The sequence below is a fragment of the Megalobrama amblycephala genome, linkage group LG7, assembly GCF_018812025.1.
Source record: "Megalobrama amblycephala isolate DHTTF-2021 linkage group LG7, ASM1881202v1, whole genome shotgun sequence".
Lineage (NCBI taxonomy): Eukaryota > Metazoa > Chordata > Actinopteri > Cypriniformes > Xenocyprididae > Megalobrama > Megalobrama amblycephala.
Window position 1 is genome coordinate 50837267 of NC_063050.1, and position 14079 is coordinate 50851345.

The 14079-nt window shown below is 36.4% G+C and overlaps 1 protein-coding gene across 3 annotated transcripts in view; it reads left to right on the forward strand.

The window, feature by feature from the left end:
- The window catches only part of pard3ba (par-3 family cell polarity regulator beta a), a 228417-nt gene that overhangs the window by 76697 nt on the left and 137641 nt on the right, over positions 1 to 14079 (forward strand). For all 3 annotated transcript variants that reach the window (XM_048198008.1, XM_048198006.1, XM_048198007.1), the window contains one exon: positions 5638 to 5806. In XM_048198008.1, coding sequence (XP_048053965.1) covers positions 5638 to 5806 — 169 coding nt within the window. The remainder of the gene's footprint in view (positions 1 to 5637; positions 5807 to 14079) is intronic.

Here is a 14079-nt window from a genome sequence, read left to right on the forward strand (position 1 = left end):
ATTAAACCAGAAAATAGATTTTTTTTAAAACTGACTATATTTCGTAGGCCCCTAATAAAGGAAGGAGAATTCTGTAAGAGAATCTTGTAATGATGATGTTGAGCTCATAGCTCTATTCGGAAACTATTTACCTGCCTACTTTTTAAAGACATCTTACATCAGCTTTTTAAAGATTGTCCTGCTCTCTACTATAACGCTCAAAATCATCATAATTATGACAAATGAACGGCTCATTCACTAGCAATGGCGAAATCCTGTCGTGCACTAGGCGTTGATTGGCAGGTGGGGTTGGCATGACAACAGGTTCCATCTCATTAGCATGCAGGTGGAGCAGGTAATGGATTACAAGAGGAAGTGACATTAGTCAGCATTGTTTGACATCATGTTTCCTCAGGCTGATATCTGCGTGTGAGATGGCTGCTAACTTGAATGCAAAATCAGTTCACAGGATTTGTGTCACGAGTCAGAAGAAAGTTTGTGCCAGGCCAGCTGAGTAGTTTTAAGAAGTTGCAGGATGTTTGGTCAATTGGTTGTTCTCTGTGTGGCCTGTTTGTTCATATTTCTTTAAGACCAGTATTCCATTGAACACGTTTGAGATTTAATGGGGTGCCAGACCCAATCACTGACCCAACAACTGGATCTGTCCTTACTGATGCTCTTGTTTCTCAATGGGAGAAAATCCCTGCATCCAACTACGACTTTAGGGCTTTTCACACTGCGTTTAAAGGGTTAGTTCACCCAAAAATGAAAGTTCTGTCATTAATTACTCACCCTCATGTCGTTCCACACCCATAAGGTCTTTGTTCATCTTCGGAACACAAATTAAGATATTTTTGATAAAATCTGATGGCTCAGTGAGGCCTGCATTGACAGCAAGATAATTAACACTTTCAAATGCCCAGAAAGCTACTAAAGTCATATTTAATGTGATTACAGTGGTTCAACCTTAATGTTATGAAGTGATGAGAATACTTTTTGTGCACCAAAAAAAAAACAAAATAATGACTTTATTCAACAATATTTTGTGAAGGGTGATTTCAAAACACTGCTTCATGAAGCTTCACAAATCTTTTGTTTCCAATCAGTGGTTTGGAGTGTGAAAGTCATGTGATTTCAGTTTTGTTACGTCAAGTGTTTCGAAACGTTTCGAAATTTCAATGGTTCACGTGACTTTGGCAGTTTGATGCACGCTCCGAACCACTGATTCGAAACAAAAAATTCATAAAGCTTCGAAGCTTCATGAAGCAGTGTTTTGAAATCGCCTTTTACAAGATATTGTTGAATAAAGTCGTTATTTTGTTTTTTTTTGGCACACAAAAAGGTCTTACAGGTGTGGAATGACATGAGGGTGAGTAATTAATGACAGAGTTTTCATTTTTGGGCGAACTAACACTTTAAATGCCACAATGAGATTATATCACGTCACAATGAGACTTTATTTCTCAATTTTGACTTTGTATGCCACAAAATTGACTTTATATCACAATTGACCCTTCGCAAAGACCCGCCCCCCTTAGTTACTGTTGCTTTGTCCGACAAGCCATGCTTCTGTCACGCCACACACAGTGAAAAATGCATTGCGGATCGAAGAGGATACTGACAACACATCAACAGACAAGACAAAGCAGGTTACTTATGATATTAAACAAAGTCCCAGCTCTCAAACTGTGTAGTTTTTTTAAGAAATTCAAACAATAAAAACCATTTTGTAGCTCTTTAATGTGTCGTGACAGATTGCTGTAGCACCTCAGCTCAAGAGGCTCGTAAACCGATCATCTCTTCCTACTAGTTCATTTATACCATCAAATGAACATGAATGAACATGAGAAGGAATGTTGTTTCAAACGCGGAAAGATATAAATACACACCATTTTTCAAGTTTAAGTCCACCGAGGTCAATCTTCTAACTCCTGACTGTTTTGTCGGACAAAATGGTGGATTCGGCGTTCTGATTGGTTAGATCGCTTGTCAATCAAACTCCCGGCGAAGGGTCAATTGTGACTGTATATGCCACAATAAGAATTTATCTCACAATTTTGACTTTATATGCCACAAAGACATTTTGTATGCCACTTTTAAATCACACAATTCACTTTCTCACAATTGTGACTTTATATGTCATCTATGTTATTATGAGTTGGAAACGTTTTTCCATACGTTTGGCTGAGGTGTTGACTTGACAGTGACTACACAGACCGTGTTTTGTATTTTTGTAAGGAAACTGGATTCAAATAGGCCTCCAAAGCACCATAACATCACATCTAATGATCTAGAACAAATGTAAATGAGCTTTAGAGGTTAACAAGCAAATATTTAAGGCTTGCAGAACAACTTTATAAGCCAGCACTCATGCTGAGGTCTTCAAAAAACAACACGGTGAATGTTTCTGGCTGGATGTCCATTCCTCATTGAAGAATCAAGCAGTATTTTTGCAATTTTGAGCTCTGCCAATGACTCTTTCCTCAGATGTAACTCATATAGAGAAATTCCACCAATTCGTCTGAACCCTACTAGTCTGTATTCTGTTAATACATACACACACATTCACAAATCCTCTCAGAGGTCGTGTCGGTGATGAATGCATCTCAGTAGAGTTGAAAAGCTGAGAGTGTGTTAATGTTACGGCCCTCACGAGAGACATCTGTGACCCGCCATCCATCATTAATACAATTCCAGTGGTGTTTTAAAGCATTAGGCAGCTTATTGCCCAGCTACTGTTATGAAGGAAGGAGTTTTCGATGTTTTTTTGTCCAGTTTGCAGCTCTGTGATTGGCTGACATTGACATGCGCTCACACACCTCGACGATCCTTCAGGAATAATGTGCAGTGTGTATATACACATCTGCGGTGATGAATATCTCAGCCCGCGCGCTTCAGGCCCAGAAATAAAGTTTGATCAGGTATGAAGCACTTAGAGGAAGAACCGGAGAGAGACGGCCATCTATCAAACCCATGGAGAAGTGATTCCCTGAGATTACTTTTTCCCTCTCTCTCACTTTTGCCATCTGATCTGGACGATTTCTGTTTATTTTTCAGCGCGAGAGATGTCAGCCCATCGAATCACGCGGACCGGGCTCGGGGAGCGCGCCGCAGTGTTTTCCTATGATTGATGATGCGTGTTCCTGTCGCGTGTCACCAGTTATTGTTTTCCTGAAAAACGGTTACGGATGCAGATGACTTCACATCGAGCTTCCGTCTCACCCTCCCGCTCTTGCTACCTGATGTTCCCTGGCGTTTTTTGTCTTTCATTAAGCCGTTGTTTCCTCTGCCAGGCCTTTGACGTGATTGGAAAGGCGAGCGCGGGCAAAAAAGAGAAGTGCTAATTCATTAGTGGCTGGCGAATGAATTCATCAGCCGACGTGGCTTTATGGCCGCTTGTCAACGTGCCAATCCGAGACGGTCAGAGACCACGGCGCGCACGCACGTATTCTCTCTCATTACCGTCCACGTCCTCTCAGCTCATAATGCTACCGTGACATTACGTTTGACAGCTTCTGATTCCCTTGTCACATCTAATTTGACCACTGATGCTTAACGCACGTGCTCGCAAACACAGACACCTGTCGGCTCAGATTTTATTTTTTAATTTAGTTTTATATTTGTTTATCTTACTGCCTGTCGCGCTTATATGATCATAACTGGATGCTGTAAGCTTCTCTACCGATGCGTTTCACACACAAGCTCTCAGCCGTTACATTACAGTCTGTTCTATAGACAGTTAAAGTATGGTTGCCTGTGTAATGTGTCTAATTATTGTCTGATGGTTATGTACTGTACATTCATTTGTTAGTAATTACTACTTATTATTTTTCGAGACACCTGCTTGAATATTTGCGGTATGCATACTGTGCACTGTTTGCTATGTTTCTGAATGCATGAAATAACAGGATAACCCATATTTGCCAACATGTGAACAGCGCACACTCCATGGAGCTCTGTATCCCACAATGCAATGTACTCGACTTGACCTTTCCAGTGTGGTGAATGAACCAGCAGTTGCATCAGCTGATCTTCCTGATTCATTATGTGATCAGACTGCCAACATCAAGGCATGCTAAATGTATTCTTGTTTTTCTAATTAAATAAATTATATACTGTAAGTAAAATAATAAAATATAGCTTAAATATAAAGTTTAAAATAAAGAATAAAATATAATTCTTTATATTTAAATGTTTTTTTATGTATTTAAATGTTTTAAATGTTTTTTTGTGTATTCATATTTTTAATGTATAATTTATTTTATTATTTTATTTTATATGAAGATATGAATCATTTTATATAAATGAAGAGTTTTGTTGCAAAACGAGATAACTCCGTTTTTAACATTTTTGTCAAAACATGTTTATTATTATGTTATCATGTTATTATTTTGTTTTATGGTGCTACTTAGCTGTATTTTTTAAGTTATGAAGGTTTAAATCAAAACAAACCAACTGCAGTTGAATTGATATTAATTGGAATGCACAACCAAAAAACAAGATTTTTGAAAAATTAAAAAAACGGAGTTATCTCGTTTTGCAACGAAACTCTTCAAATAATAAATAAATCATATTTGTAGTATTTCTTTAATACTTTTCTGAAAATTATTTTATATTAATTTATAATATTTTAAATTAAGCTTTAAAACTTTTATTTTATTTTATTATTTTATTTAATATTTATTTTACTTTTTTATTTGATTTAATTGTAATTCTTTATTTCATTTATTTTACAATTTATATTTTATTTCATTTTATTTTTCAATTTATTTCATTTTATTTCTTTATTTTATATTTTATTTGTCTTATTTTTTTTTCAATTTGATATTTTTCAAGTTTTTATTATATTTTATTTCATTTTATTCTTTTATTTTTCAAATGTTATTTTTTTCCATTTTATTTTATTTTATTGAATAAAATTTATATTTTTATTAGATAACTGGACACTGTTTTTTTATTAGAAAACAGTGACAGCAATGTAGCATATGGCTGTTACTGACTGATATTTGACTTTTGATATCTTTTGTCATCTAATATAGTAATGTATTACAATCAGATGTTTTTATGAGTGGTTGAAGTGTCCAAATATATTTTGGGGCCACAATAACTCATTTTTCTGTGCATTCACACTTTTTCATACTGCAACTACTGTATTCTTTGCAGTCTTACATTCATTTCACAGTCATTTTTGAAGCATCTATTAGTAACATTGGCCAGTTTTTTTCATTTATGGCTTTGCTCTGAGTGAGAATGAAATATCAAGTATTGCATTATGACACAGTGGCACCAATCATCCTCTCTACCTTCCAGAAAACACCTTTTGAGCTTGAGGAAATATGTCAAATTCAATGTTAGCAGTCACATGCTGTAATTCCTGTAGGGCAAATGATTCATGGTATGGATTGGAATGGAAAACAATCAAGGCAGTTGGATCGGTGCACACATACTAGGACCTGCAGTTCTGTTTGTTTTCAACATTGTGTCTCTTGTGATGCCTTGTAAAATATATATATATATATATATATATATATATATATATATATATATATATATATATATATATATATATATATATATATATATCTCCAGCTGCTTTTCTTGTTTGTTAGTTATGTTTTTTTCTTGTCTCTAGTCTGACTTGTGTTTGTCTGTCCTCAGCTGAAGGCTGTGTACGAGAAGATGGAGCTCCAGCAGAGGGCGATGGTGAGTCCCGGGGGAAGTGTGGCGTCGGGTCGTTCCAGCCCTGACCCCTCTGAACCAGAGCTCAGCGTCCTGCAGCCCTATCTGAGCAGTGAGATTGAGGTCACCACGTCCGCCCTCAAATCAAGTACGTATATCAGTGCAGGAATTCACATGTCTGCATCAATCAAAAACAAAATCCATAATAGAATCATGCTAAATATTTTATATTAATTATTTTTATTTTTTAGTTTGATTTTAATTAAATTTTTTCTCCTATTTTATTTTATTTTATTTTATTTTTTATTTTTTCAATTTTTATTTTATTTTTGTCACCAATTATTTATTTTATTTTATTTTTTATTTTTTATTTTATTTTATATTTTTTCTCCTATTTTATTTTTTTATTTTTTGAGTGAGTGAGGTGAATTTGTGGGTTAATTCTGAATCCCTGAAACCTTGAAGGGTTCAACAATACTCAGTTTCCCACATGCACAAGTGTCTTTAATTTCCAGCGACCACAGACCAACTGGAGAAAACATCTGCATATGCACATTGGCATTAGTGTGTGTGGTGGTTTTAAAGTGTGTGTGCGGTATAAAGTTATAGATAGGGAATGTGTTTTGTTTTCAGCGTAAGTTATGCGTGAACTTGTGTGCATGTGTGGTTGCATTAGTAGCAGCCCATAATTGAGCTGATTTTGTGTGCGCATGTTTGTGTGGTTTAGTGTTAACTTGACATGAGGGTGAATAAATGAAGACGGTTTTTATTTTGGGGTGAACTATTCCTTTAAGAATCTTTAGTGACCACCCATAATGCCCTAGCAAACACATAGCAGCAGAGTTGTGACACTAAGCGAGCGTTAGCCACTTTAATAGTCGTCTGTGTTCGACTGTCACAGCTGTATCAATTCAAATGAATGCAAACGTTACACTTGCCATTTCTGAATCCATCATTGTGACTGCTCACTCATGCTTGCCCTGGCTAACCTTCCCATAATGCCCCTCTCTGAAGCCAGACTGCAGGCAGATGTCCCTGTGTACACCTCAAGCACTACGATGTCATTACATTACAAAAAGCCCACTGTCAGCTGCGCACACAATGCTCGTCTCGCTCATTTATCAATTAAATGATGCTGAGGACAAAGAAACCGTGCCCAATGTAGTTTAGTAGCCGTGCCGTAGCGCTGGTGTGTGTGTGTGTGTGTCAGCACTTGGGATTTGATGTTGAAACGTAGCCGAGGCGATAGGGAAGTCAAAAAAGAGACTTATTGAATCAGTGGCACTAAGGAGGAGGAAAGGCCTTCACGGGATCAGGGCTAACTTAATTAGTGTGTGTGTGTGTGTGTCTGGGGTGCAAACAGGCATAATGGCAGCATTTGAATGAGTTCATGCTTGGCTGGACCTCGGTTGACTTCTGAACAGTGTACACTGCTAATCTGGTTAGATGTGCATGTGTGTGGGTATACGTTGCTATACTCTGAGGGCAAATCTGTCCCCAGACGTTTACTGTATATATGACCAAACATCTTATTCATGCTTTTCCAAAAAAAGAAAAAAAGAATAAGGTTGGGAGTCGTTTGAATTTTAATGATTCCGATTCTTATCGATCCCTAATTTCCAATAAATAATAATAATAAAAAAAACCTTAGATATCATTCATTCTAAGTCTTATTGCAAAACATTTCATTGTAGGTGAATACCATAAACAAAAATCAACACGCTCAAGAACATTTACACAAGGAACTTTTGCCTATAGTTTAAAAATACCATAGCAAAAAACAACTAGCCTAACTAATATACATTTCAAGCATTAAGTAAACATGCAATAATTAAAAAAAAAAAACATATAAACAAATTAGCATTTACACAAATAAATGCAGCTGAACAAAGATACGATTGAAATAAACAGTGTTTTAAGACTTTAAGGTATTCAGGTACAGAAACTGTAAAATAAAACTGCACTTTATAAATAAAATATATATTACAAATATAGTTACAAAAGTTATTCAGTCAAGAACAGCGAGTGAACTTTTGTTGTTTGATTAACATTATAGATATTACGAATATTAGGCTGCTGTCACTTTAAGAGCTGCACAGATCCAATATACTGTTACACATGCATTCACTTAAGACATAACCGTCTGTGTTTACATGGATATTTTGACATACAGTACAGTCCAAAAGTTTGGAACCACTAAGATTTTTAATGTTTTTAAAAGAAGTTTCGTCTGCTCACCAAGGCTACATTTATTTAATTAAAAATACAGTAAAAAACAGTAATATTGTGAAATATTATTACAATTTAAAATAACTGTGTACTATTTAAATATATTTGACAAAGTAATTTATTCCTGTGATGGCAGGCAAAGCTGAATTTTCAGCATCATTACTCCAGTCTTCAGTGTCACATGATCCTTCAGAAATCATTCGAATATGCTGATCTGCTGCTCAAGAAACATTTAATGTGTACAATTGTACAAAATATTTGTGTACAATATTTTTTTTCAGGATTATTTGATGAATAGAAAGTTCAAAAGAACAGTGTTTATCTGAAATCTAATCTTTTGTAACATTATAAATGTCTTTACTGCCACTTTTGATTGATTTAATGCATCCTTGCTGAATAAAAGTATTCATTTCTTTAATTTCTTTTCAAAAAAATAAAAATAAAAATTCTTACTGACCCCAAACTTTTGAACGGTAGTGTATAATGCTACAGAAGCTTTGTATTTCAGATAAATGCTGTTCTTTTGAACTTTCTATTCATCAAGGAATCCTGAAAAAAAAAAAAAAAAAGTACACAACTGTTTTCAACATTGAAAATAATCATAAATGTTTATTGAGCAGCAAATCAGCATATTAGAATGATTTCTGAAGGATCATGTGACACTGAAGACTGGAGTAACGATGCTAAAAATTCAGCTTTGCATCACAGGAATAAATTACTTTGTCAAATATATTTAAATAGTACACAGTTATTTTAAATTGTAATAATATTTCACAATATTACTGTTTTTTACTGTATTTTTAATTAAATAAATGTAGCCTTGGTGAGCAGATGAAACTTCTTTTAAAAACATTAAAAATCTTAGTGGTTCCAAACTTTTGGACTGTACTGTATTTTCTGTGTGTATTTGTCCGTTCAAGTGTAAAAAGATGTGGAAGAGAGCCCAGTTCATTGTCGCACACTATTCAGTATGAGAGGCGGCTTTCTGTGTGCACGTTTTGGATGCGTGTGCACCACAGGAAACAGCGTGCGAATCTTCTTGCATTTAAAAATTACATTAAAATCACTTTTTCTGTGAACATGTTTTGGATGTGTGTGTACGGGTCTTCTTGCGCTTGAATGGTCATATTAAAATGCACACATGTATACCAAACATCATTCATATTTTTCTTTTTGATTTAAATTTCAAAATCTGTAATTATTATTATTTTTTACAACCTTTTGTTTTATTCTTAAATTCTAAAAATTATACAAATAATTAATAATACATATAATTAGCTTCTGAAGAGGCAAATAAAGGTTAAGTGCAGTCATTATGTCACTCAATTAGTTTTTCCCCCTTCATTTTTCTTATATGAATAAATTAATAGCTTTTGTAACTGGTATTCGCTTTTCCTTTCGCTAAACCTCACACAATATTGAGAAAAATATTTATTCTGGAAAACATAAATTTGATCCAGCAGTCGTGTCTGCAGGCAGTGGTCGTGCTGCTGTTTTGACCCACTTATAGCAAAAAAATAGATATTACTTAATTTCTTTGTTGTGCAGTTTTCTAGCAGTGGGTCTTTGAGGGTTAACCAGAGCATCCTGTACAAAAGCACAATGAGAATTAGAAGCACTTTTACTTCTGTTCTGTCAGGGGCGGGGCATAAGAGTGAGTGACAGGTGGTGACTGCTGAATGAAGATGGTTAGAGAGGGGCAGTGGGTCACCACTCAGTCTATGAGTCAAAGACATACATTAAAGCGCTTAGTAAATGAAGAGGTTAAAGAGGTGGAGATGATACAGAGAATGATTGGCGGCGTGACAGATGCCAGTCAGAGCTCAATGGACCGCCCTCACACCTGCTGTGTGTGTGTGTGTGTGTGTGTGTGTGTGTATATAATATAATATAATATAATATAATATAATATAATATAATATAATATAATATAATATAATATATAGTTAAAAGCTGTATTATATTTTTGTATTTATATTATAAAATGCTTTTTTTATGAATAGGATTCATTAACCATTTAGTTTACCACACACTTTACCATTTAAAAGTATGCAAGCTCAATTGCATTATGAGAGCTTGATGTATTCTAGGATATGTGATTGGTTGTCATGGGTAACACACTTCAACCATGGGCGTCACATTAGTGCATTGCAGTTTAAACAAATTAGACCTGCTGTTCATGTTTACTTAGTCAGCACACAAGGAAAGGATTGAGGAAATTTTTTTTTTCCTCTGATGTAATTATAGAACGATGCTTTGTTCCACCAACCGGAGCCTGGGAGTTTGTTCCTGCTCGAGCCGTAATAGTCCTCAGAAATGGGGCAAATCTGTCTCTCCTCTGACTGTCTCTGCGGCACGGAGCTATGATTACAGCGGCATCGATCCCTGACCTACCTGCTCTCATTACACACACTCTCTCCCAGTCTTCACACTGCTCTCACGGCTCCCAGCAACACCTGAGGTGGGCGGCCGCTCATACCTGTCAGCAATCGATTGCCAATAAGACAGAATTACAGCTTAACAGACCGTCTTAGACTTTGAATGTGGTTCTTGGTACCTGCAAACTGTTTTTTTCTTCTTTTTTTTTTTTTTTAATACGTTTTTGATCATCTTACACATTCATCTTTACTTTTCTTGTGGTGATGTGCCACAGATGGGAATAAACGCAGCGTAGAGCCGTGACAAACAGACGACGCGTGACTGAAAGAATGTGCCCGCTTGACCCCATTTCACATGACAGACCCCCTAGGGGTCAAAGGTCAAGAGGATTCTCCTTGCTGTCCTTCATCCTAAACCCAGATTAAATTGAGAGTGGTTTTCTTGTTACTTAAGCGGTTGTAGTTGAGTGGAAAGTGATCTGGGATCTTGCAGTTAAATTTGGGTCTTTTTACTTGATCTTACGTTTGACAGAAGTATCTCATTATTCAGGATGGGGAATTTCCATCGTAAATATATTTTGTTGATGAAATCCAGACTCTGAATTCCCCCATAATTCCCCTGCACACAGTCTTGGCCCTTATACTAGAGGCGCCAGATGTGAGTACATCATTTCTTTATCTTTGTAACCGCTGCTAATCAAGATTATTTGTAGTTATTGATTTTTTTTTTTTTTTATGCTGTTACTAAAAATGTAACATCCATTTAATTTTAATTATTTTGGGAAGTCAAGTTTTTTTAAAGCTGCAGTCCGCAACTTTTTTTATGTTAAAGATTTACAAAAATTATATAATGAGAATATGCAACATGAAACCATTTTCCAAACCGTGTTTTTGTCTTATCCTGAATCATTATGGTACACTTATAATAAGTGTTTATATTCGGACTATTTCAGATCGGACTGGTAGGACTCGCCGCAGAGTATCACAGTAACTGCGTGACTCGCCATAGACATACACGGAGAAAAGTAGCTCCGGCTTGTTCCTCCGCAAGACGCGTGCAGTTCTGTTTATTAACCGCTAGAGGGCCAAAAATCGCGGACAGCAGCTTTAATATTTTTTTAATTTAGTTTTTATATTTTATTATTTTTAGGTTCTTTTTGGAAAGCAAACATTTCTTTTATTTTGATTTTTTTTATTTTTTTATTTTGATTTATTTTTATACAGTAACTCCTGATTGTACTTTTTTTTTTTTTTTTTTTTTTAAGGAAAACAACTATCAGGGTTTAAGCACTTTAAGGCCTTTAAGCACATGCACAAAAAGGTATTATGTTTTATTTAGCAAACATGTAACCGTCTCGATCATAGATGGAAAAGACCATTTACAGCCAATACTGGCAATTTACCATTGGAAATATATAGTTTTTAAAGCTGTTTAACAGTTATAGTTCCACGTATGGTCCAAGTTGGCATGCTTCTTTAGATCCATATGCTGCAGGTACTCACCTATTTTCGTAAAGTTGAGTTTTCGTTCAGGATTTATAGGCTTTTGTGAGCACTTGGCCATGCCCCTTTTCTAAATGACCCTGTTAAAGCTACCCAAAGGGTAAAGTTCAACTTTTTTTTTTTTTTCATAATTATTGATCTAGAAGGTCCATAGAATTGTACTGCACTGGTTTGGTTCAAAGCAGGTAACAACACTTGCACTAGTTCGCAAAAGTAGTTTTTTTACATAATCATGAATATTTAACGAACTATTCAGCACGTATTTCGTTAAGTTCATATTGCAGAACGTAATACAGAACTTTGCAGTCAAAATTAATCATGTCCAGCAGCTTTCGTGGGATATAGTCTGGACAGTTATGTCCTGATGCAGGACAGGATTGTGTAGTTGTACATTTACTTCAATTTTGATTAAAATATTAAACTGTGCTTTGATCTCTGAGTTACACTGATAAGAGCCTCGCGTCATTTCCCTCCACAGGCAATAATTCACGTTTTGAGATCTCTTATAAAAACCCCGGCACTGTGATCACTTGAATATCAGCTATAGGTTCAAAATCTGATTCCTCATCACGCTAAAAACCCGTCACTCATGAATCATCATAACAGTCCAGTCATCTGATGTGACTGGCTCCTAGTACGCAGGTGACATCAACATTAGCATCTGTAGAGGGTGTGTGTGTTAACATCATGGTGACTGATTGGATGCAGTACATGCACTTGGGTTTTGTTTTTTAACCGATTAGCCTATACAATTTAGTGATGTTTGAAAACCGGCCAACTGACCCCAAACCAGCCCAAATTTTGTCTACCCACCCAAACCATTTTTTACCCTCACAATCAAATTCAGATGCACCCAAGCTGGCAAAACTGGCTGTTGAGTGGATTCTTAACAGCACTGGTCCTAGAGGCAAAGTTGCTCAGAATGAGGAGTTCTACCATGTGGTATGACTGTCGTGGGCATGTGTAAAAAATCGCTCGATACACAATCCTTTATGCATGCGAAAAATGCGAAGGTGGCTGATTTCTTTCAAATTTCTCACAAGCCTCTAAGGCCTTGAGTCAAACAGACCCAGTGAGTTTCGTTCCGGCTGACCTCTGTTAACCTTGTCTGATAGCTGCTCGAAATTCATTGGCCGATGGTGGACATGTTTTTCAAGATACATCAGCGTCCTCATAGACAGTCATGGCACCTCGGACAAAGACAATGCATGCCAATTTTCAAGTCAGTCAGAGTAACAGTAAAGTAGTTATAGTCATTTGCATGTTTTTTCCTGTTATAGCACCATCAGGTGGTGTCACACGACCGCGCCCTTTGTCACATGACCACAGAATAAGCTGAGTTTGGTGAAAATATCTTACTGTTCACGAGTTACAGCCATTTTAGTAAAAGTGGCTCCACCTCCAACCGTTTTGGCGGCCCTTAGGGACCTTTGGCGTTTTTGCCTTTTATTATGATAGGACAGTATGTAGACAGGAAGCGAAGTGAGAGAGAGAGAGAGAGAGAGAGAGAGTGGGGGACGGGATCGGGAAAGGTCCGCAAGCCAGAACTTGAACTCGGGTGGCCCAAAGCGCAACAGCATTATATGTCGGCGTGCTGTCCACGAGGCTATCGGAGCCGACCATAATTCTACTTTTTAATTATTTATTAAAGGCAAACGGTTCTTATGAAAACATTTGAAATGTAGCCTCAAGTTTGTGAATGTCAAACCTTTAGTCTATTAATAGTTTAATAATACCATACTCAAATTCTCCTTATTTTCAGTCCGTTTACTCATATTGTGGGATTGCCTCTTATTTATTCAGCTGAAAAGACATATTCATAACACACTCCAAATGTTGTTCTTTCCCTGGAAGATGAAACCACTAGAAGGGTTGTTCCACTCCTGTGTCAAGAATAGCCAATAATTAAAGGTTTTACCTTGAATCGCTGTGGTCTTTACAGATTTCCCACAAATTCTTTCTTCTGCTATTTCAAGGGGCGTAAAACTGAAATTAATGCCTTAAATGGGTTTGCACAAGCATTTCTTTTGACGATTAACCTTGAGTCTGGAGAAAATAGTGCCAATCTCCACCAGGTTCTGCAGGTTTGAGAAGATTGATTGGAGTTGAGGGCGACTCTTCATCTAGACGCTGCGCAGATGTAACTCCTATGTGAGAATTTGTAAACATCGTGAAGGTCTGAGAGCTTTCTTATTGTGAGTGTCCTTCATGAAGTCATCAGGGGGCAGTTAGTGTAGGACCTGGCTGATATTGGAGGTCATACGGTGTAGATAAATGATGGCAATGAAGAGTTCTCTAAGGTGGCATACAC